Source organism: Salvia hispanica, chromosome 6, assembly GCF_029641045.1.
Source record: "Salvia hispanica isolate PSC_SH4W2 chromosome 6, Shi_PSC_v1, whole genome shotgun sequence".
NCBI lineage: Eukaryota > Viridiplantae > Streptophyta > Magnoliopsida > Lamiales > Lamiaceae > Salvia > Salvia hispanica.
In genome coordinates this window covers 25,178,095-25,199,631 of record NC_142697.1, presented here as the reverse complement: position 1 = coordinate 25,199,631, position 21,537 = coordinate 25,178,095, and the positions used below count along the sequence as shown (strand labels likewise).

Below are 21,537 nucleotides of genomic sequence, written 5' to 3'. Positions count from 1 at the left end.
TGCAAGGCGTGGGTATAAATGCAGCATCTTTCCTAATAAGTTATCCTTTTCATTTCCTTCAAATCACCCATTTATTTTGCTTCCCCTCTCTCTCTCTGCGCTCCCTGATCTTGTTTCCCCTCTTTCTCTCTCCTCTTTATTGTTTTCTTGAATGCTCAGGTCACTGTGCTCAGTACATAAACAGTCTCAGCTTTGAACGAAACCAATTCAAATTTTGAAGAAAAAAAAGAATTCTGGAAGGGCTGCTCAAAAACAGTACAGAAGCTCTTAAAGGCAGCCCACAATCTCAAAATGGTATCTTTTCTTTGCTTTTGTTCCCTTTTAAGTTCTGCCTCACCAGAGTACTTACTGGAATCCCCTTTTCTCCATAGGGTTTGTTTTTGAACGAGTAAATGGGGGTGCCTACTCGTATTTATGATGCTCAATTTAATGTCTCTGCTTCTATTGACTCACTTTCCTCTCTCTGCTTCAATTTAATGTCTTTGAGCTCTTTAATTGAGCATAGCTATGTTTTTCCCTCTCTGCATTAATGGGGTTTTTGTTGCTTTAATTTCAGAGAGAAATAGCTTTGGGAACAGTAGTTTTCAGTGGTGTAGTTGTGGCATTCCGTTACATGTTTTTGGCTCTGTGTGCTGTTTTGTTTCTCTTCTCTTCAATTCACGAGTCATACAACTTGGAGAGAGATATTTAATCCCTAATCTGCCCAGCTGTTTCTGGTAGACTACTTTGACTATGTGTTTTGGTGTTCTAGCTGGGCTCATTTATTCGTATCACAATAATTTCTTGAATGCTTTTTGTGAGAATTCTTGGAATTTGTTGATCATTAGGGTTGATAATTTAGGGCACTTCTAATTTGGGTTTCATTTTGCTTTACCAGGAGGTTGTGATTCTTTGAAGGAGTGTAATTAGTCCATTGCTTGTGGTTTCTTCTTCTCCCCTCTCTCTATCTCTCCACCTCTAGCTATGGATGTTGTTGGAAAAGATGCTAGTGTTGAGCCTTCTAATGCAAATGATAATTCTTTAAACTATCACACTCCTAATATGGCTCCAGAGTGGCAAGTTAATGGAAATAATTTAACTAACACGTCTATTGGGATGATGTCCGTCTGCAATTCAATGGTGGAGTCCTCTGCTTGCTCCTCGCCCTCGATGGTCGATTCATTTTGCCCTACGGTTTGGGACCATTCGATTAACGGACAGAGTTTGGGGTATTGTGATGTGAATGTACAGAATGATGTTAGCACTTCTAGTAACCTTGGTTCTGTGAGGGCTGATTTGGGTTGGAACCCAAGTGCAATGCTGCGAGGTGGTATGTTCATGCCGCCTGTTTCGGGTATGCTGCCTAACTTTCCGGCTGATTCTGGTTTCATCGAGAGGGCAGCGAGATTTTCGTGCTTCAGTGGAGGGAATTTCGGTGAAATGATGAACCCGTTTGCTGTTCCTGACCCGCTGAATCCATACTCTCGGGGGTTGGGTGTGGTTCACTCGCAGAGGCATGAAATGAACATGGCCGAGTTGTCCAAAGAGGGTGGTCTGTTTCTGGGGAAGCCGGGGGCTGAAGGGAGCCCTTTCAAGAATGAGAAGAGTGAGAGTTTACATGATGAGGCCAAACAGGGAGTTGGGGTAGCGGGTAATGACTCTGACGAGGCTGAGTGTAGCGGCCGTGGCCCTCAAGAGGAGGTGGCCTGCATGACGGGAGAGTCTCCCGGTAAAGGGCTTGGCCCTAAGAAGAGGAAGAGAGGAGGGGCGCAGGTTTTGATCTTGTTCAGTTGTTCGTTATTTCATTTCCACACTGCAGCAAACATGTGTGCAGCTAGCTAGTCTTTAGTGATTTTTTATTCAGTTGTGTTTGCCTTGCCAGAATGCTCAGAATGATGAGAATAATGAAACCCCAACGCAGTCAGCTGAGACGACAAAGGACACCGGGGAGATGAAACAAAAAGGTGATCTCAACACTACATCAAACAGCAATCCTGGCGGCAAGAACGGGAAGCAGGGGTCTCAAGGCTCGGATCCGCCTAAGGAAGATTACATACATGTTAGAGCACGGAGAGGTCAAGCAACGAACAGCCACAGTCTCGCTGAGAGGGTAACAATCCTGTGATCAGTTCTTTGCTCGACACTTGAAATGTGACAATCTTCCATGATTACTGTGACCTACAATTTTGTTTCTTGAATCGAAATTAGATAAATGAACTGTTGATGATGCAGGTGAGAAGGGAGAAGATCAGTGAAAGGATGAAATTCCTTCAGGATCTTGTGCCTGGTTGCAGCAAGGTATTGTATTGTTAATTAAGGGTCAAAATTAGCACAGAAATTCATTGTTACTTGCTGATTTCTTTTTTGTTTTCTGTGTATAAGGTCACCGGAAAAGCTGTAATGCTCGATGAAATCATCAATTATGTGCAATCACTACAACGGCAAGTTGAGGTATGGATAAGTTCGCCTAATTTTCAATGGTTCGTAAATATACATGACATTAGTGATTTGTGGAGTTTATCATGAGAATTGATTCACTTGTGTTTCAGTTCCTATCAATGAAGCTCGCGACTGTAAATCCTCGTTTGGAGTTCAACATTGAAGGGTTCCTAACTAAAGATGTAAGATTACACACCTCCTACACCCAAGTCATTATATATTGTTGGAGCACTCATGCAGTTAGTTCCTAGTTTATCTGAAAAAAGTGACAAATTGATGACAGATGCTACAATCTAGAGGTGGTATGCCGGCACTAGGATTATTGCCAGATATGACTATGCCGTTTCCTCCAATTCATCCGCCACAACCGGGACTTATCCAGACATGTATTCCAAGCAACTCCGCTGAAGCTCTTCGAAGACCAATCAATCTTCAATCACCTTCAGTCTGCGCAGGATTCAAAGAACCTTCTTCTCAAGTAAGCATTTCATCAATGTCTCAGGTAGATTTCCATTCACATCTTCTCCTAATTGAAGATTTCCAACTGAATTCATCAGCCTCAGGTATCCAACTGGGAGGATGAACTTCACAATGTCGTGCACATGGGCTTCACCTCGACTGCTCCTTCCAGTAGCCAGGATTTAAGCGGTAAATAACAATCAAAATCACCATCACAAAATCTTGCTTGATGATCTCAGTTCTTGACGGCTTCCTTTCCATTCAGGCTCTCTGCCACCAGGACACATGAAAGCTGAGCCCTGACCAATCATCAATCCCTGTAATCTAATATCTTCGACTGGATGACCTAGAACGAAGCAATTGAATGTATTCCTGAGCTCAGGCAGATTAGGATTCTCACTAATACATACTTATCCTTGTCTGGCAATTGAAACACTTGCATATACTGGATTTTGGAGTCGGAACTCTCTGGGAGAAAAGGCGTAGCAACAAACGACTGCGTGGTATTCAAGCAGTTCTACTTCAGAGCTGTCGACAAATGAGAATTGTACATTCTTGAGTTATGCTGGGAGAGATTTCTGCAGATGATATTGATAAAAATCAAGTATAAAAATGTTGTCTTTGCTCAAACGTGTTATGATCAGAAAGAATTGGCCTTGTTGAATGGGTGCCTCAAATTCGTAGTATAAAAAAATTGTGCATTGTTTTCATTTTCGTTTTCCAGGTTGCATATGAATCTGTTCATAAATAGTGCTTGTTCAAATCTAAAGCAAGAAATTAGGGCAAAGTGAATCCACCCCTCGGGATTTTCTACAAACGTTTAGAAACAATCACACGCGTTGTAATATTTACAACCTTGTAGCAGGAGGTTCAGTATCATTTTCTTCTATCCTTTTCAAATTTGGGGAAAATTTGATGAGGCTTTTGGATAAATGGTAAAACCAAAGCAGAGTAAAATTAAAGCATCATTAAGTCTGAGGCTATGAGAGGGATCACACCGTTTCCGCCGAGGCATATCTTGGACAATGCCGCATCGAAGGTTTCCGATTACTATGTTTCGCGGCTGAAGCTATGCTGCGAAGCCTACAGCATACGGCAAGTTAAACAGCTCCACGCACACATCATCAAGAACCTTGTGGACCCGGAGCCTTTTTTGCTAAACAATCTCATCAATGGGTACAACAAGCTGGGCAACATCGCCTATGCACGCCAAGTGTTTGATCAAATGCGCATACCAAACCATTTCTCTTGGAACACTGTTCTAGCGGTATACTCGAAGCAGGGGGATGTTGTGAATATGGAGAAGATGTTTAATATGATCCCACGTAAAGATGGGGTGTCGTGGAACTTGGTTATATCGGGTTATATAAAATGTGGGTTGATCGAGAAGGCGTTGGAGGCTTACAAATCGATGTTGAGGCAGGGATTGGAGAGTTTGAACAGGATCACGCTTTCCACGGTTATAATAATGCTGTCGAAAAAGGGTTGGGTTGATTTGGGAGAGGTGATTCATGCCCAAGTAGTAAAGCTCGGATTCCAGTCGTATGCTTTTGTGGGGAGTCCTTTAGTTGATATGTATGCGAAATGCGGATTGATAAGTGAGGCGGAGCGTGTGTTTAATGAGTTGCCGGAGAGGAATTTGGTTGTTAACAACACGATGCTTATGGGCTTTCTGGGATGTGGGATGCTGCAAGAAGCATACTGTTTGTTTGGAAGTATGACTGAGAAGGACTCGATTTCTTGGACGACCATGATCACCGGGCTAACACAGAATACAATGTATAGAGAGGCACTGGAGCTGTTACAAGAGATGAGAATGAATGCAGTGAATATGGATCAATTTACTTTTGGAAGCGTCTTGACTGCCTGTGGAGGTCTTTCTGCATTGCAAGAAGGGAAGCAGATTCATGCTTATCTGACTAGAACTGACTATATGGATAATGTTTTTGTGTCGAGTGCACTTGTTGATATGTACTCAAAGTGTGGTGACATCAAGAATGCTGAGAGGGTTTTCAGGAAAATGTCGTACAAGAATATTGTGTCGTGGACTGCCATGTTAGTAGGTTACAGTCAAAACGGGTACAGCGAGGAAGCTGTTAGAATATTATGTGAGATGCAGAGAAATGGAGTTCAGCCAGATTATTTCACTTTAGGTAGTGTGATAAGCTCCTGTGCAAATCTGGCTAGTATCGAAGAGGGAGCTCAGTTTCACGGTCAAGCATTGGCATCTGGTTTGATTGCCTTCATTACTGTCTCAAATGCACTTGTAACCATGTATGGTAAATGCGGCAACATCAAGGAGTCACATCAGTTGTTCAATGAGATCAGAGTGAAGGATCAAGTGACTTGGACTGCATTGATTTCATGCTATGCCCAGTTTGGAAAGGCTAATGAAACTATCAGTTTGTTCGAGGAAATGTTGGTTCGTGGTCTCCAGCCAGATGGAGTTACCTTTGTTGGGGTTCTCTCGGCCTGCAGCAGGGCTGGCTTCGTGGACAAAGGCCGCCATTATTTCGCTTTAATGGGGGATAAATATGCAATTAGGCCTGTTCTTGATCACTATACTTGCATGATTGATCTGTTTAGCCGAGCTGGGCAGTTGGAAGAAGCGAAAAAATTCATACTTGAAATGCCTTTCCGTCCTGATACAATTGGTTGGTCTACGCTGCTGAGCTCGTGCAGAAACCGTGGTAACATGGAAATAGGGAAATGGGCGGCAGAATCTCTTCTAGAATTGGATCCACAAAACTCTGCTGGCCATGTGTTGCTTGTCAGCATCTACGCTGCTAAAGGGAAATGGGACGAGGTTGCTCAGTTGAGAAAAGGAATGAAAGAGAAGGGAGTCAGGAAAGAGCCGGGATGTAGTTGGATCAAGTATAAGAACAGAGTGCACATTTTCACTGCTGATGACAATTCAAGCCCGTTTTCTGATCAGATATATCGGGAGTTGGAGAGACTTGGTGATAAAATGAGAGAGGGTGGATATGTGCCTGATGTGAAATCTGTTCTGCACGATGTTCAGGAGTCGGAAAAACTGAAGATGCTGAACCATCATAGTGAAAGGCTAGCGATTGCGTTTGGCTTGATTTTTGTTCCTCCTGAGTTGCAGATAAAAGTGGTGAAAAACCTCCGTGTTTGTGATGATTGCCATAATGCAACCAAAATAATTTCGAAGATCACACAACGAGAGATTCTCGTCAGAGATGCTGTCCGGTTCCATTTATTCAAAAATGGGGAATGTTCTTGTGGAGACTTTTGGTAGTGGATCGTGATCAGGTTAAAGAGATGCCGTAAGCCTCCAAACTTGTTCCTGGATGGCTGAAGGTAATGTATGAGTATCATACAGATTCTGAAATACAGAATTTTAATATCACATTTTGTTAGAGATTCAAACTTCATCTCCTTTGGAGAATAATGCATTGATTCTGACATTTATTTCTCTATGATTTTTGAGACCTTTTGTAATTGCTTACTGAGGCATTTTAATTTATACATGTTATTAAGCAACTTCAGAGGAGCTGATTATATTGAATATTTTGTGTATTCTTATATATACCTTTTGTGCTTGATATTGAATTTTTCAGCACCATTCGAATCTACATATATGCTTCTATGAATTGAAAATATGAATTAACAGCAGTTATTATTTTTACTTTAGTTCTAATTATTATTAACAACAAGTAATGAGTTGCTCATATGATTTTCCATGCTTGAACTGCTTAAAATAATAAGGAAATTGAATTTATGTCAAAGAAAATCATACTGAAAGCAAACTACAAGATATTTGTATTAAATCTCAGAGATCTTGAAACTGAAGCTTGACGAAGGACAGATGTGGAAGCTGATACGAGATGTACTCTGGTGTGTTCACTTCATTCTTTTGATTCTTCTTTCAATGTTTTCGTTGAGTCTAACTGGTTGCTCTGCTTAAATCAGCTCATGATGATGAGTGTTTGTGCAAAACCAGGATCAATGTTGATGGACTAGAAAGATGTAAGGCGAGATTACCTGAATACGAGTGCAGATGTCTATGACTTCAGGAAGTGGTGCCCAGTCACCAAAGTTTCTCTCGATGAACTGGTAAGCGATTCCACTTTTACCTTTGCCTACTATGAAGAGTCCACCCTTGATCTCACCTTCACCCTTGAAATTATTTTGCATGCCAGAAGCCTTTGCTCTCCTGTAGTTTGCGATCGCTCTAGGATTGAGTAGGAAACCAGATATGAACTTGTCTTTGAGCAACTTCCCTCCACCAAGAGCCTTGAAGAACTCCTGCCCCCTGTCATAGAGCACAACACCACCCCAGTATCGCGGCCAGAAATCTTTTATCTGAAACCATTCAACTTGTTTTAGTAAACATTGTTTAGTCATTTCTCATTATGCATAATAATCCGAGGGAGATATTGAACCTCTGAGTCTATGTGCTCATGAAGAACTGCAAACAGTTGAACTCCAAGAGCATCAAATATAGGTTTCTTGGAGTAGAGTTGATGCGCTTCAGCTCGGCACATGATGCACCTGATTTCATAGATACAGGTTAATTATAGTTTATGACTTGAACTTTAGCGCTTATTTGAATGAAATCGTACCCAGGCCTACGAATGCAGACAAATAGAGCCGGTTTCTCTCGCCACAGCTCTGATGCCTTCATTGGTGGTGTCTTTGACTTGATCAACCGCTCCATTCCAATCTTGTATTCTGGAGTTAGTTTCTGGACAGAGATATTCTCTATCGTGGAGTAAGGAGCTACATTCTCGACTACTGGGGGAGGTTCCACACAGCCACACGCCCTAGGCTCTGCCGGCATTGCTGCAACAATCCCCTTGAAGACATATCCATCCTTGATTTTAAAGCTTGCCATGGACTGTTCCACGGTAAAATCAGAACCAGAACTGCTTCTGCCAGACGATCTCAGCGTAACAAGTTTATTGGAGTTCGCAGGTGTGAGCTGACTCTTATGTATGCTACTATTTCTGGATGGCAAGCTGTTTCGCCTCCTTGCTGGGATGGTATACGATGCTGGCAATGGATCCGGTGAGCACGCAGTGCTTCTGTTCATGAAACGAGCAATATGGCCTCGTTTCATTCCAAATTGAGATGCAAGATCTTCATTACTCAAGCCAAGAAGCTCAGGCAAACTCTTCCTAGTGGCCTCTAACTGATCCCCGTACTGCATCAGCGTCCGGTCATGCAGGTATGACCTAATTTCAATTGCATCCTTTAGCAGGGTAGATTGAAGTTGTTAGCACATTAACTTCAAAACTGAATAGCATGAGAATGGATAGAATATATTTTGATAGAGAAGCCAACCTTCTGCTGTCGAGTCAGTCCGATATCATCCATGTCTTCAGAATTCATTACCTTCAAAGTAGGTACATCGTCCCAGCCTTCATCTAGCAGCCTTGGCAACAATTCTTTCAGACATCCATTCCCAACAAAATCTTCTATTGAGAAAGAAGACATTTTTGTTGTTTAAGTTAGTACATTTCTCCTAGTCACCCTTTAAAAGTTTCTGAGTTGCATCTCATTGGATGATGTCAACATAAGAATTATATGTACGACATTTGTCGCACTCCCCCCTGTTGAGTTCTCAATTGAACTTCTTTTTATTTTATTTAGTTTTTTTGCAACAAGATTTTCTTGTTCCATAGATGTAGGTATTTTCTTGATGTCGTATGTGGTTGGATACTTACTGAAAAGGTCTAATTGGTTTTATTTTGGAGCTGTTGGTGTTAAGTGGGCTATCCATGAAGTAAGAGAAGACTATAATTTTATTAAGAGTATCTTCCATTTCTTATATTTGACAGGATCAAATCTAGGCAACCACCTCTGTTTTTGTCTTGTTATAATTGGAATCTTTCAAATGTCCGAAGGAATTATTTTTATCAACATTTACAATATTTGAAAGGGAGATCCTTTCGGCTTTGCCGGCCAAACCAACTCCACATTGTAATTCTTGAGCTCTAATGTATTCCTATCATCATGGTAAACCAACAAAATTGAATTTTATCCAGACACAAAATAGAAACATTTCTCGTGCAAATTCAACATAAGGCGTATCCCTTGTTTTGTTATTCACTTTTTTGTTTTTACAACTACATGGTTGCGTATGTGAGGGAGGTTTGTCTGTTAGATTCGAGTCATATGACTTCGAACAATAATTTTTTAAAACTTTTAGAAACAGAATCTTTAAGAAGATTAAATTGCACACGAGATAAAGTGTTAATGAGGAGGCGAGTTCGGACTAATTACAGTAAGAACTAGGAAGTTCAGAACCTTGTTAAAGGAAATTCAGTGGTTTTGCTGAAAACTGTATACAGACATATTTCTTGAAAAATGGATAGGTTTTACATGTTAAAGCTCATGGTATTTGATACATTAGGCATTTTGTTCAAATGCCTCAAAATCTTCTCTGCCATCTGCCTGGTGTATTCATCTCCGTGATGCAATGAACTCACCAATGTAGCAGGAAACAGTCTGTCCTGTGATACATTTGAAACAGACACATCTCCACCTTTTACCAAGAATCTCTCTATCACCCAAAATGCTTTCTGCAATACAGATTCTTCTTTGTGCTCCTTCACAACGTTCAGCACATACGAGAGAGCATGTCTTTCAGACAACAAGCTTACACTGTTGTCCACATTAACTTTGTCATCTAGCAATGAGGACAGTGCAGATAGTGCTGCCTCGATCACCTCCACGTTCTCGTGGTCCAAACAAGCCAGCAGTCTCTCCACAGCCTCTGCATCAAGGAGGCAGAATGTTTCCTGAGAAGAGCAAACCCCTCCATGGATGGGGCAAAGTGAGAACTCTTCTCCTTTCCCTTTCACTTTGGACAGATTGATTGATACGCATTTTTGGAAAATGAAGAGTTTTAGAATCTTGGTTTTCTTCCTCTCTGGTGGTCTTGATAGAGTGATGGATTGTCTTGACAGATTCTCCAGCCCTATTGCAGATAGCTTCTGTACCTCATCTGTGAATGCTCGGGTTAAGAGCTCTGTCAGAACTTCGACCAAGTTGTAGGTTCTTGCTGTAAGCAAGATTTGATGGTCATACAATGTCGTTGTCAATCTGACAAGAACGCCCACCAACCCTTCAAAATAAGAACTTGCATGTCTGCTTGACCTTGTCCCGCTCCTCTGTATCTGATTGAGGCTTTTTATGACTGTAGGAACAGTGCTGCTGTTAACCAAGGCGAGGTTGAGAGTCAGGTTCTGATGAGGAAGCTTCGCCAAAAGATTAGCTGAAACAGCATGTAATTCTGTGATCCTACTAATTTCGGATGGATTCTTGATTAACTTCTCCGGTTGTCCTTGAGTTCTGCAGAGTCTGTCTGACAATGTGTGTCCCATGAAAGCTGAGAGCGCGATGAGTAGCTTGATTGATGCTACACCAAGTTCTTCATTTGTAGTATTGATCAGTTCGATCAAATTGTAACTGGCTTCTGTCTCCTTGACAATTGAAACAATGGTAGCTGATGCCTTTGGGAACTTGATCAAGCACAGCAGGATTCGGATGAAGTTGATGTTCAGGTCATCAGGGCTTATGCTCTTGATTCTATAGATAACGTTGTATACTATGTAGTCTGATGACATTGTGTGGCCTTGCGTGCTGACTGGGAAATTCTCGAGCTCCAGACCAGACTCCAGTATGTTAGCAAGTATTATAGCTGCCTCAGATTTTGAATTCATTGGTTCGCTGTGGGTCATTCTTGTGAACATCTCGTCAACCATTGTCTGCATTATGCCAGCTTCAACGAGTATCCCTGCATTCGGATGGTAACAAGATATCTGCTTCAAGGCCTTGAATGCTGCATTTCTGGTCAGAGAATTTCCACTTTGCACCATTTGGATCAGAGCTGGAGAAGCTGTCTCTGCTACGAACGCCATCCTATCAGGTCCAATAACGATCTCCCCAAGATAACTCGCCATCTCCATTTTCATCTCCTCGCTCCCTGTTAATTCAACATCGTTATAGGTTTACTTGTATACAAGTGATAATTCTTTTACCTATCACATTGCAGGAATAAACGAAGCGTATTATTACCTTCGAATAGATGAGCTAGCAATGGCTCCCAATATCCATTTTCTGCCATGATCTTGATATTACCAGGAAGAATCTCCAAGTTCTTCAAGATCTGATCGGCTGTTTCTGAAGCAAATGCATCTGAGGATTGTCTGTATTTGACAGTGATCAGCATCAGAATACCTCCAGCTACAGTCCCAATCTTATAACACGAAGATTGGCTTTTCGACAGCTCAAGCAGGAGCGACGCAGATGCATGTCTCACAGGTGTGTGATTACTTGACAGCATCTTTATAATTGTTGAAATATCAACTGTCTTCACGATTTCATCCTATACAGAAAAGCACGATGTATTACATATGGCATGAGTTTACTATTGCAGAAAATAAATATGAATCAAATGAGAGCATGAAGCTGTTAAAACTGAAATTAATTTTTTAAAGTGAATCACCTTCCCATCTGCATCATCCTCGGCTAACTGTCTCAGTAGCTCCAGCGTTGCATTTCTTACGCCTCTGCTTCTGTATTCAAGAAACTTGGCAAGCAGTGGAATCATTCCGATGCTGCGAACCTGCACCTTGTTGTATGGCCTACTCTTGCAGATGCTTTGTAGATCATCGATTGCTTCAAGCACCATGTTTTCAGTACTGGCCAGAGAGAGTGCTGCTCGGGCAACCTTAATTCTCGCAGCTTCATTTCTCTCTTTCCACTCATCAATCGTTGCTTTGAATGCAACATTGCTTTTGATATTTCTGCTCTTTAGAGTTTCTCCTGATTTTGGGCAGACAATTTCCGCTCCATCACCAAATTTGTTGAACCACTCAGTTATCGCCTCTCTCTCATATGTCACTCCACTTTCAATTGTTACAGGATCTTCCATGATCTTCTTCGTCAGAGGACAGAAAAAAGTGTCGTATAATGGCTCCATGTACTGAGCCAGCTGTGGGAATGCCTTCAGTGAGGAGCCACCACTCAAACTTTTGGGATCATGTCTGTCCAGAATGATCGGTCTTTCCTGGTCTAGGTTGGCACTCATATACGACTGTGATGTATCCGATAACTGAAGATTCATAGCAGAAGCATCCGCATCGATGGAATACAGATCTGTTTCCACTTGTTTCATTTCTTCCCTGGGAGGAAGCCTATGAAGCTGCTGGTCTTTCGACTCTGAGCCACGAGACGGGCTGACAACAAACGACACATCCTTCATCTCCTTTGAAAGTGCCCTAGCTGCCCATTCCGCATATTCATGGTTCCCATATGTTGACAAAGGTATTAGGCTAAGGTTTTCCCCTATACCTCTCACAACATCTTCAAGCTGCTTCACCACACTTGTTAATTCAGCATGTCTTATAATCTGTACATTTTCCCCCAAGTTTGCAGTAAGGCTCTTGGCCAACTCCACTTTTTTGCAGAGAGACTGTATGATCTCAGTTGTATTTGTTGGAGTACTCCAGTTTATGTGAAGCTCCATGACTATGGCAGACACCCGATAAAAGTAGCAGCCGATTTCAGTGAAAATCTCCTTCTCTACTTGTATATATATCACTGACTTCATGATTTCTGCAATACTCCCCAACAAGGACTCAGCAAGGCTGCTTAGTGGACTCCTCTCTTCCCTCGACTGGAGAAACGGGAAAATCAGAGTTATCAGACACACACAAAAGGAAAAATCTAAAAACACTAAACATTGAGAATTTTTCTGAAAGATTGGCAAGTCTTTCATTCTAGAGTTTCTAATATGATCTTATGATTTCTGCTTCGTTTTGAAGTACGATTGAACTGGTCCAAGAACTGATGTGTGCGTATGAGCGAGAGAGAGAGAGAGAGGTAATACCTGCGACCAGTTGGAGCTATTGTCGGACATGTTTGTTAGCAGCGCAAGAAACTCAACTCTCAAAGATGAGAAAGTGGTGCCTCATTCCTGCAGTTGGTAAAGGAAATTGTAATATGTAGATCATTGAAACAGTCTCTGGAAATACTTTCATTTTTTGAAAGATCCACTTTGTTAGAATAATGCAGCATGCTATATATTCTTGTATGATATACTAACAGTGTTGATTATTTAATGAAACAGGATGTCAGGAGATGGACTCAGTCAGCTGTCAAGAGTCTACATTAGAACTAATCAAGGTTTCAGCTTCCTAGCCTTTTGCACCAACTCACTATTATATCAAATGTTAGTAGCTCAACACCATGTGTCAAAATTCACCATGAAATGAGTAGATATTTCGGCCTTCCACCTTTTTTTTTTTTTTTACCAAGTTGCATTATGTTAAAATACAATGAATTGAGTGGATTAATTCATTCACTAAGTCAACTGATATTATTTAATCAAACTGTAGTTTTCTTCTTTTCTTTTCTTCCGAAGATAATAGAGTTTGAAATTGGATCCAATCCCTCTGAGATTCAATTGACTCTCTTATCAGTTATAACCAAAGTACTTTGTTCTGCTGTTACAAGTAGTAAATTATAGAAAAAAAAATCTGGTTTAAGAATACAAATAATTACAGTAAAAGTCTCATAAACAACTTCAAGAAGATGCCATTAATAAGCTTATTCGAGGGAAACCCAAGTATACTAGCTATCAATTACAAAACTTTGATGAATGTAAAATTGCTTAGAATTTACTCTAGATTCTAGAAGCATTTCTCCAGATTCTTTCTATGAAAAGCATACATTAATAAGATCCTAATGCTTCTGAATGTATCTATGGAACTGACCACCATCTCTAGTAAACTCATTTATCTTTTGCTTTCATCAAATCTAAAAACATATATACAGTAATTTAGCTCAGCTTCCACTACTTGTTTTGCCATGTACAAGAGCATTGCTTACTCAACTACAACACTGCTCCTACGAGCAGCTACAAAAAGAGAACTTGTAAGGCTGTGGCGCGCCTTATAAGTTTGTGCTACGGTATTAGCATCCGATTTCGTCTTATTCTGATCGAAGCGGTACGCCTCAGTACCTAGAAATGCAGTCAGAAGCGTGCAGGATTAGCAAGTATCCTGCTATCCAGAGATCTTCCAGATCAAGACGATGGTACTGGCAGCAGCAACGATCCAAGAAAATCGGGATGTCCATGGTAATCAAATGATAAGAGGGATTGGATACTCAAAGAATGATAAGCAATATCTGTATTATCTAGTTGAAGAAATAGGTGGAGTCTAGAACTTCTTTCAGATCGAAGTCTCCTCGTTCTGGCAACGAAGGGAAATTTAGGTCTGGGAATGACTTCTCAAAACTCTCCAACAACTGTTTGGGAGATGAATCAATCAGTGATCTTATAATTATAAATAATTATTAAAAAGTTACTAGAATAGAGAATTGGGAGAATAAACGAGAAGAAACCATGTAACAGAGAAATGAACTTACATTCTCCAATATAGGTGCCTCATAGAGCTCAACGAACTTCTCTCTTAGAATCTTGTTCATTTGGTCAACATCACAAGCGTGAGTCCAATATGAATCATGCACTCCTGGGTTCGATTTTACAGGGTTAATATGTTACCGGTACAGTAAAAATAATCACAACCAAAAAATCAAAGTCAGTTCTTACAGACCTGCAAAACTTAAGCCTGCCTGAGAGCAAGCAATGGCAGTCATCATCATATGTGAGCCATCGAGAGAATGCACAAAATTTGGAGGAAAAGCAGTTCTCTGTCGCTTGGTCATCACCTAGAAATGATCGCAAAAAATGCAAATTATGATGCTTTTGTGCTTACTATATACCCTTCTTGACAGGGGAAGAAAAAGAGAAGAAACCAAATGTAAAGCTACCTTGTCAGTTTCGCGTTGAAGAGTTAAAACCTGAAGTGAAGTCTTAATCTGCATTAAAACCAATGATCAATATTTTGAAGGAAATGGTTATTGCATTGAATTATAGTTGATGCATTGAAAGAAGAGGTCGGATATAAAAAGCAAGATACCATGTGCTTTCCTAATTTGCGGTAAGGTTGGACAACAGGAAGCCCAAGTGGTGTCGTCCAACGAACTGGTTCATTTTCTGTTGCTATAATCTGCAGATACACATAACACAGGGTTCATAATGATATAAATATAAACTCCAAGCTTAACGAGAAAGACGGAAAACACAGTGGACAAACCTTTGCACAGTCTCCCAGCCAGCCCATTATACTTCTTGCAGCCTCAAACATTTCTCCTAAAGCAGTTAAGGTTGTCTGTTGACGGTTCCAAAGGCGCACAAACCATTATAAGTCGGAATTTGAATAAATGCACGATGAAATTTGTACCACCATAAAAAGCATCTAAACCGCTTGAGGAGCACATAACAGTTCAGAGTTTAAAAATTAGTCTGAAAGAAGAAGCAGAAAGCACTAACTTTTGCAGCATAGCAAGCACATGCAAACAACTCTGCATCATCATCCATAGCATGGCGCTCCTTTAACCTCCTCTTGATTTGGTCACGTGCACCTATATATGTGACACCATACACTGATGTCATGACTGTTTGCTTAACTAACTTTCTATCCACCTGTGACAAATTAAGAGTAGATTCAGTGAGCATATTGACCAAAGCCAGTGTGTCAAAATGAAATCTTACAAATTCACAGAAACCAAAAGAAATTCATGTCGAACATAACACCGGAGTAACTGGGGAAAAACAAACAACAGTAATTTATATTCTATTTTGAAATAAAACACTTGTACTTTTATACTCCCTCTGTCCGCGAATAGGAGTCCCATTACTTTCCGACACGGGTTTTAAGAAATATTATGAAAAGTGGGTGGAAGAAAGTTAGTGGAGCATAGAGTCCCACTTATATATATTAGTTTTAAATAATATGTGAGTGGAATGAGTTAGTGAATGTGGGGCATCTTTACCATTAATGGTAATTATGAACCGGGACTCCTATTCGCGGACGAACCAAAATGGAAAAACGGGACTCCTATTCGCGGACGGAGAGAGTAGTACATAACAAAAGACAAAAATATATAGATAAACCTGATCAATTAACAGTCTAGCATGCTTGGCATTGGGATCAATATCAGGGTCTCCAGCTGCATCTGTCTTCATTATCTCAAGAACTCTGCATCAGAAACATTTCACTGAAAAATTAGTGTTGGATAGTTTGACTGGAAGGTCCAAAGTAACATCACCTATATTATTGTTCATTGAAGTCATTTACTCCAAAGAAGTCATCTATGAGCATAGCTCAGAATTAAAAAATAGCAAGATTAATTACACTAAAGTTTTGGCTAGATGTTTGCAATAAGAGAGTGTAGTGCAGCCCCTAGTTCAAGAATTTGGCCGTGATTGAGTATGTATTTAATCCACTTTTACAATCAAAGTCATTTATGATATTCCCTTGTGCAATACAGGCATGAAGTCAGTAGCTAAAGTCACAATGAAAACAACGCATCATGGTTTTAAGACTTACCTTGCTGCAATCCCTGAGTAAACATCAGCTGGCTTATCTCCAGCAACAAGATTGACTGCAGCTGCTCCAAGCTAGATAAATATAATGAATTTCATGTCAAAAGGGAAAGAAACATTGTGTAACTCTCAAAATAATTGAATTTCATCCTTCCAAACCTAATAGGTAATAGGTATATAGTTGTAAAGATTAAATGAAGAAATCTATAGTTGTAATGCTTAAGACACATGTTTATACATAACAGTAACATTAAAATTTTCAGAAATATCACAAATCGATCCATTTGAAATAGAATGTTAGATCAATGTGAAACAATCAAATATTAATTAGTTGAAAGACAGACACCTCCGGATATTAGGCGTGCTAAGAAACATGGCACTAGATCTTTATGCACTATAACAAGTATCGAGGGTTGAAAACAGGAACTCAAAACACAATCTTAGTTACTAGATGGAAGTCCTTGTTTCAAGCTGACTTTAGTGATGGACAAGAACATGGATTGAATTAGTGATGTAATTAATTACCTTATCCCTTCCAAGAGCGGCATAATGTTGCAAACCATTACACGAACCATCCTTGAAAATGAAAATAGAAAGAGGGAAACAGGTTCAGCTCAAACAATGAAATGAACAGTTTTGCTCAAACGGAATGCAGGTAACAAATCTTTAACAAAATTAAACTTGCAGGGAAAAAATAAGTAAGCTTTGGAACTTAAATGCTGGCCATATAGTAAAACTTCCGTTAATCTATTATCGAAAGTGTGACTTGAAAATCTATTACCTGGTGGACAGGCATATGTGAGATTGCAGTCTCAGGATATGGACTTCTTAATGCCTCAGACAGGCTCATGCAAGTGGCCAGACATTGGAAAGGATCCTCTGCATTTAACCACCATCGTCTCCCTTCAAGAGGCCGATCAGCAGAGTCAAATATATCCTCCAGATGGTTTTCAGTAAATGATACCCGACCCTCATAAGGCAATTTGTCAACACCACCACCGTATAAGTTTGCTAGATGTATTTTTAACCAGCGTAAGCCAGACTTGCCAAGCGGACGACCTTCTGCAAATTCTAATATTCCCCGGCAGAGGTCAGAACCAAGATGATTCAGATACGGATGCATGGGATATGCACGCCCTCGGAAATCTAAATTGTGAGGGTAGTAAAATCCTTCTTCGTCCTTCATTTTTCTGGCCACCTACTCTTCCATAAAGGTTATTAATATGTAATACTGCAGAATTTTACTAAGTGCCATTCAAACTAACAGAAGGAGCTTCTTACAGTAAGTTTAAGTTCTATATCACACCGCTGTGAATGCCTTTCACTGTTCTCCTTTTTCACAGCTTTAACTTTCCACCTCCATTTCTTTAATTCTAATTCATCTTCTGTATCAGGTTCCTCTGGTAAAGGGACCTGACCAACCATCAGGTGAGGGGACATCAATGAACTTAAACCAAAAAATATCAGTGTTTTGTCAACTGTGTGAGAGAGGAATATAGAAACCGCTTCTAACAAAGAACATTGAGATCTTAAAGAGAAAGGAAAAATGCATCATATCATTTTTTCCATGCAAACATTACTTACATCTTCACGGTCTACCAAATCAGCAAGCTGACCTCCATTAGCCCAGATTCTGTCCACAAGACTCAATATTCTTTTGTTCACTCTCCACTTAGTACTGCCTAGAGTGTTAAGTGCCTGGATAAGATAAAAATAAATTTAGAAGCTTCTCAATAGAGGATGAAAACAAAATAGAAAATACACCAAATCCAAATTACAAATTTACAATAATAATGCAGAAGAAAGTACAAAGTGGGACCTGATAGACAGGTTCTAACTGTTCCCTTTGAGTTCTTTTAACAGCCTCGCGTTGCTGTTTTGCTCCATGTGTTCGCATAATATATGATGGTAGAAATAGATAAGCACCTCGCTCATACCTACCAACAATTCAGAAAATTATTCAAGTTGTAGGGCCAGCTTTTGTTTACAATATATGCGCCATAACAGCAAACTCTAAATCATGTTCACGAACACTCTCATCGGTTAAGTCATTCGAAAGTTCCATTTGCAAAGGTCCTATGTTTAGGGGATGATTATTTTGATGGATTAGCTAGACTCCTTAGGAAGAAATTAGATATATATACACACCAATGATCTCAAGCAGGAAGTTTCTCTATAAACACTACAACTGGCTGCCTGGATTACTATTAGCTAAAAGCTATGGCTACATTAGGAAAAATAGATACACACTCACCGCTCTGAAAAAATCCAAAGCACATTTTGGAAGCCCTCCCTCAATTGAGCTCATTTTGTACCCTTAGTTTATGATACTTTAGCCATTCCACCAAGACCACATCTTGCTTCCACAACCAACCTCCCACTTATTAAGATCAACAATTTACATAATAGCATACATGTAAGTTTCTTCACTTCTTTTACCACCAAAAAGATACGTATAACCTAATAACATGATTAACATCCCAGACTTTCATATAACAACTAACAACATAGATGATCATTATATAGAGAGGGAAAAAACGGCATTGCCAAAAGAAAATAGCTTGTAGTAAACCATGTCATTTAGCAAGAAAATAACCAAGGTAGCACATCATGAACACTCATCAAAATTACTGAACATAAAAACTCTTTTCCGAGAGAAACATAGAGCTGCATACCCTGTCCAATTTAGTGGAGGAACCAACATTGGCATATATGGAATCACCATGTGCCTTGCCTGTACAGAAAAAATAAGAAATATAAATTTTTCTTAGAATCCAGTGTTTCTCAAAAGAGAGCAAAATCGTTTTGATCATCAACAAGAAGTACAAAAACTGCTCAAAGCTTACAAAAAGTTGATGCTTACAGTTTTTTCCAGCCCTTTCCGAACTAGAGGATCACACTCAATCACCCCATATCTCCGGGTCCCTTTCCTACAAAAAGTTCATCATGAAAACAGCCCAAGCAGTTTATATTTGTAAAACAAGGTAGTCACACTGTTTCAAAATCTCAAATAGGAACCATGCAGTCGCACTCACACTGTTTCAACAGATTTGAGCGTGTGCACAAATGCAGGTCGGACATCAGGAGGGGTATCCTCCATCTGATCAACCGGAGGTTGTATGTAGGCAGTTTCCATTAATATCTGAATCAACCGACTGCCAACCTATAAAATATACCGTGAACACGTCTTCAGTCTTACTTCTAAGAAAGATGTGTCAAATAACCTTGAGCAAATGAAAAACAAATAGAGACGTAAATGCAATAGTACAGCAGCATCTATACACACGAGAACTGGGGGGTACTATGCCAATTACCTTGACTTGAGCATCCTGTCCCCATGCCTTCAAATCATCTTGCCGGCTTACTATTCTCCTGACTTGCTGTACCTTTTGTTTCTTCATCAAAAGCTGGACCTTTTTCTTTAGTCTCTCTTGCTCCTTAGCCCCAGCATCAGGTTCCTCATCACAAGTTCTATTTAATGCGTTTTTCCTCTTGCAGTTCTCCAAAAACTTATGAATCCTAACCTGTTCAAGAGCAAACATCGATCATTGAACATCCAGGACATGCTAATTTTTATTCTTCTACTATCTAGCATGAGTAAAGATATAGTGTAAACCAAAAAAATAAATATGGCAATTGTACTTCGATTTCTCAAGCCAACCTCATGTTCGATTGCTTCACCAATATGACATGCTGCTTGTACAACTCTGGCACTGCCATTGCCTCCTCCAGTCATCAACAGAGCCATCAACTTATGCATTGTAATAACTGCCATCATATCTGCAGGCAGCTGATCAAAGTAAGGCGCATAGGCGGCCCTGTTCTTTCCTTCCTGGCACAAGTCTTGCTCAGCAGCAATCGCATCTCTCAAAGGCTCAAACCACCCCAAGAACAAGGACTTGATGTAAGGCAAGTTAGGGGCCAATTTTTGCTCGCACATGTCAACTAAAAGCTCTTGGTACTCCTTCGCCGCCTCCTCCCACGCCTCCGTCTCCGCCTTGATCTGCCTCCTCCTAAGAATATTGTACTTCCCCAACCCCATCCCTCCCACCAGTTTCTGCGGCTGCCTCCGCCCCTGGTTCATTTCTGGGCTTCTCGCATCGATTTCTTTGTTAAGCTCATCCACCAATTCCTGAATTTCATCAACCTCTTCTTCGGACGTCGACACTAAAGCCTCGGCTGCGGCGGCGTAACCTCTAGTATAAACAGGAAATCTAATAGGAGGTCCCACATCGCGCTTGCGTCGCAAGGTTGTATCTTGGAAAAGACCTAATTCTGAGCTGCCTATGCTCACACCGCGCCGGGTCAGGAAATGTGTGGCCTCCTCACAAAGGATAGAATGCTGAGAGGATTTAGCTGAGGTAAACGCATTGATTGATGAGTTGGATTCTGCTAAAATCTTGAACCTTCTCAGAGAAGAATGTTTGGATAGATTTCTCCACATATTGCGATGGATGAGCAAAAGAGATAAAAAAAGATGGCGGAATTAGAGCATTTTAGATCGCGGAGAGTTCAACAGAGGAGAGGAGAGGAGAGACAAACCGGAGGCTATGGCCGCTTTAAACCCTTCCAAAACCTAGGCCCAATTTATTATATTGCATTTTTTAAATTTCCTCTTTCTTTACTTCTCTTTTTCTTTCTTTCTTCCTATTTAACAGAAAAGTAGATACTCCTCCGTCCATAAAAGTTTTTACATTTTTTTTTTCACTAGTCTCACAAAATTTGTCAAATTTTGATTTTTTATCATTTTGAATAGTAGACCTCATTTTCGTATAAAACTAATATATAAAAATAGAACTTATATTCCACTAATTTTTCAACTCACTTCTCATTACATTTTCTAAAACTCGTGCCTGATCAAAGTGTGATAAAATTTATGTGACGATTGATCTATATTTTAATAAATACAATAGAGTAAATAAACTGAAATAATAAACGCAAATTGTTAAACCAATTAAATAGCCATTTATCATCGGTTTTAAAAAAGTCCAAAACTAGAAGAGTGAATTTGAATAATATACAAAACATTAAAAAACAATTTCTGGCGATAAAATAATAATAATAACAATATTATGCAAATACTAAATATTAATATTATTAATGCTATATTATCATAATAGGGTAAATATATTACCTAAAAATCAAAACAATCCTATATTATGATGAACTACATTAACTAATGCAATTCCTTCGGTGACGCTGAAAACGTGCCAAAAGATGTCATATTTTTC

At 39.9% G+C, this 21,537-nt stretch overlaps 5 protein-coding genes and 1 long non-coding RNA gene across 10 annotated transcripts; 3 read left to right on the top strand and 3 right to left on the bottom strand.

Annotated features, from left to right (window-relative positions):
* Positions 1 to 49: 49 nt before the first annotated feature.
* Positions 50 to 3,587, top strand: LOC125205817 (basic helix-loop-helix (bHLH) DNA-binding superfamily protein). 3 transcript variants are annotated; one of them, XM_048104963.2, is made up of 9 exons: positions 50 to 294; positions 878 to 1,752; positions 1,862 to 2,089; positions 2,212 to 2,277; positions 2,362 to 2,430; positions 2,529 to 2,600; positions 2,702 to 2,896; positions 2,982 to 3,066; positions 3,143 to 3,587. In XM_048104963.2, the coding sequence occupies exons 2-9, from the start codon at positions 964 to 966 to the stop codon at positions 3,178 to 3,180; spliced, it is 1,542 nt and encodes a 513-aa protein (XP_047960920.2). In that variant the 5' UTR covers positions 50 to 294; positions 878 to 963; the 3' UTR covers positions 3,181 to 3,587. The 3 variants fall into 3 exon arrangements, with proteins under 3 accessions (XP_047960920.2, XP_047960918.2, XP_088917091.1); XM_048104961.2 differs by having other exon boundaries at positions 2,976 to 3,066; XM_089060965.1 differs by having other exon boundaries at positions 2,702 to 2,920.
* Positions 3,588 to 3,696: 109 nt separating this feature from the next.
* LOC125205815 (pentatricopeptide (PPR) repeat-containing protein) lies at positions 3,697 to 7,579 on the top strand. Its single transcript, XM_048104960.2, has 4 exons — positions 3,697 to 6,201; positions 6,678 to 6,738; positions 6,845 to 6,957; positions 7,471 to 7,579. Exon 1 carries the CDS (start codon positions 3,860 to 3,862, stop codon positions 6,137 to 6,139), a length of 2,280 nt encoding a protein of 759 aa, XP_047960917.1. The 5' UTR covers positions 3,697 to 3,859; the 3' UTR covers positions 6,140 to 6,201; positions 6,678 to 6,738; positions 6,845 to 6,957; positions 7,471 to 7,579.
* LOC125205818 (uncharacterized) lies at positions 6,750 to 8,340 on the bottom strand. Its single transcript, XM_089060966.1, has 5 exons — positions 8,188 to 8,340; positions 7,467 to 8,095; positions 7,287 to 7,395; positions 6,886 to 7,206; positions 6,750 to 6,803 (listed from the first exon to the last, which is right to left on the bottom strand). The coding sequence occupies exons 1-5, from the start codon at positions 8,338 to 8,340 to the stop codon at positions 6,750 to 6,752; spliced, it is 1,266 nt and encodes a 421-aa protein (XP_088917092.1).
* Positions 8,341 to 9,092: 752 nt separating this feature from the next.
* On the bottom strand, positions 9,093 to 12,845 carry LOC125204530 (Armadillo/beta-catenin-like repeat family protein). 2 transcript variants are annotated; one of them, XM_048103215.2, is made up of 4 exons: positions 12,743 to 12,845; positions 11,357 to 12,529; positions 10,927 to 11,236; positions 9,093 to 10,834 (listed from the first exon to the last, which is right to left on the bottom strand). In XM_048103215.2, the coding sequence occupies exons 1-4, from the start codon at positions 12,770 to 12,772 to the stop codon at positions 9,225 to 9,227; spliced, it is 3,123 nt and encodes a 1,040-aa protein (XP_047959172.1). In that variant the 5' UTR covers positions 12,773 to 12,845; the 3' UTR covers positions 9,093 to 9,224. The 2 variants fall into 2 exon arrangements, with proteins under 2 accessions (XP_047959172.1, XP_088917090.1); XM_089060964.1 differs by lacking the exon at positions 12,743 to 12,845 and having other exon boundaries at positions 11,357 to 12,631.
* LOC148923417 (uncharacterized) lies at positions 10,667 to 13,264 on the top strand. Of its 2 annotated transcripts, XR_016132737.1 has the most exons (3): positions 10,667 to 10,777; positions 10,904 to 11,172; positions 11,776 to 13,264. It is a non-coding gene; the product is annotated as an uncharacterized LOC148923417 (long non-coding RNA). The 2 variants fall into 2 exon arrangements; XR_016132736.1 differs by having other exon boundaries at positions 10,904 to 13,264.
* A 165-nt stretch (positions 13,265 to 13,429) lies between these two features.
* On the bottom strand, positions 13,430 to 20,902 carry LOC125204531 (DNA-directed RNA polymerase 1B, mitochondrial-like). Its single transcript, XM_048103216.2, has 19 exons — positions 19,968 to 20,902; positions 19,621 to 19,830; positions 19,342 to 19,469; positions 19,170 to 19,236; positions 18,982 to 19,040; positions 18,126 to 18,243; positions 17,891 to 18,004; positions 17,588 to 17,719; positions 17,088 to 17,504; positions 16,832 to 16,882; positions 16,311 to 16,381; positions 15,875 to 15,959; positions 15,251 to 15,403; positions 15,015 to 15,089; positions 14,838 to 14,927; positions 14,689 to 14,736; positions 14,472 to 14,586; positions 14,284 to 14,387; positions 13,430 to 14,163 (listed from the first exon to the last, which is right to left on the bottom strand). The coding sequence occupies exons 1-19, from the start codon at positions 20,748 to 20,750 to the stop codon at positions 14,053 to 14,055; spliced, it is 2,931 nt and encodes a 976-aa protein (XP_047959173.1). The 5' UTR covers positions 20,751 to 20,902; the 3' UTR covers positions 13,430 to 14,052.
* Between the last annotated feature and the right edge of the window lie 635 nt (positions 20,903 to 21,537).

Excerpts from the sequence above, each read along its gene's own strand:
- LOC125205815 (XM_048104960.2), top strand. The coding sequence starts at position 3,860 with ATGAGAGGGATCACACCGTTTCCGCCGAGGCATATCTTGGACAATGCC.
- LOC125204531 (XM_048103216.2), bottom strand. The coding sequence starts at position 20,750 with ATGTGGAGAAATCTATCCAAACATTCTTCTCTGAGAAGGTTCAAGATT. Across the intron at positions 19,041-19,169 it reads GGAAAGGGCTGGAAAAAACT|GCAAGGCACATGGTGATTCC; the intron begins GTAAGCATCAAC and ends TTTTCTGTACAG. Across the intron at positions 15,960-16,310 it reads TACTCAGGGATTGCAGCAAG|AGTTCTTGAGATAATGAAGA; the intron begins GTAAGTCTTAAA and ends TTTCTGATGCAG.
- LOC125204530 (XM_089060964.1), bottom strand. The coding sequence starts at position 12,631 with ATGAAAGACTTGCCAATCTTTCAGAAAAATTCTCAATGTTTAGTGTTT. Across the intron at positions 11,237-11,356 it reads AGGATGATGCAGATGGGAAG|GATGAAATCGTGAAGACAGT; the intron begins GTGATTCACTTT and ends TTTTCTGTATAG. Across the intron at positions 10,835-10,926 it reads GCTAGCTCATCTATTCGAAG|GGAGCGAGGAGATGAAAATG; the intron begins GTAATAATACGC and ends TTGAATTAACAG.
- LOC125205817 (XM_089060965.1), top strand. The coding sequence starts at position 964 with ATGGATGTTGTTGGAAAAGATGCTAGTGTTGAGCCTTCTAATGCAAAT. Across the intron at positions 2,090-2,211 it reads GCCACAGTCTCGCTGAGAGG|GTGAGAAGGGAGAAGATCAG; the intron begins GTAACAATCCTG and ends TTGATGATGCAG. Across the intron at positions 3,067-3,142 it reads CAGTAGCCAGGATTTAAGCG|GCTCTCTGCCACCAGGACAC; the intron begins GTAAATAACAAT and ends CTTTCCATTCAG.
- LOC125205818 (XM_089060966.1), bottom strand. The coding sequence starts at position 8,340 with ATGTCTTCTTTCTCAATAGAAGATTTTGTTGGGAATGGATGTCTGAAA. Across the intron at positions 8,096-8,187 it reads GACTGACTCGACAGCAGAAG|GATGCAATTGAAATTAGGTC; the intron begins GTTGGCTTCTCT and ends ACCCTGCTAAAG. Across the intron at positions 7,396-7,466 it reads GTCTGCATTCGTAGGCCTGG|GTGCATCATGTGCCGAGCTG; the intron begins GTACGATTTCAT and ends CTATGAAATCAG.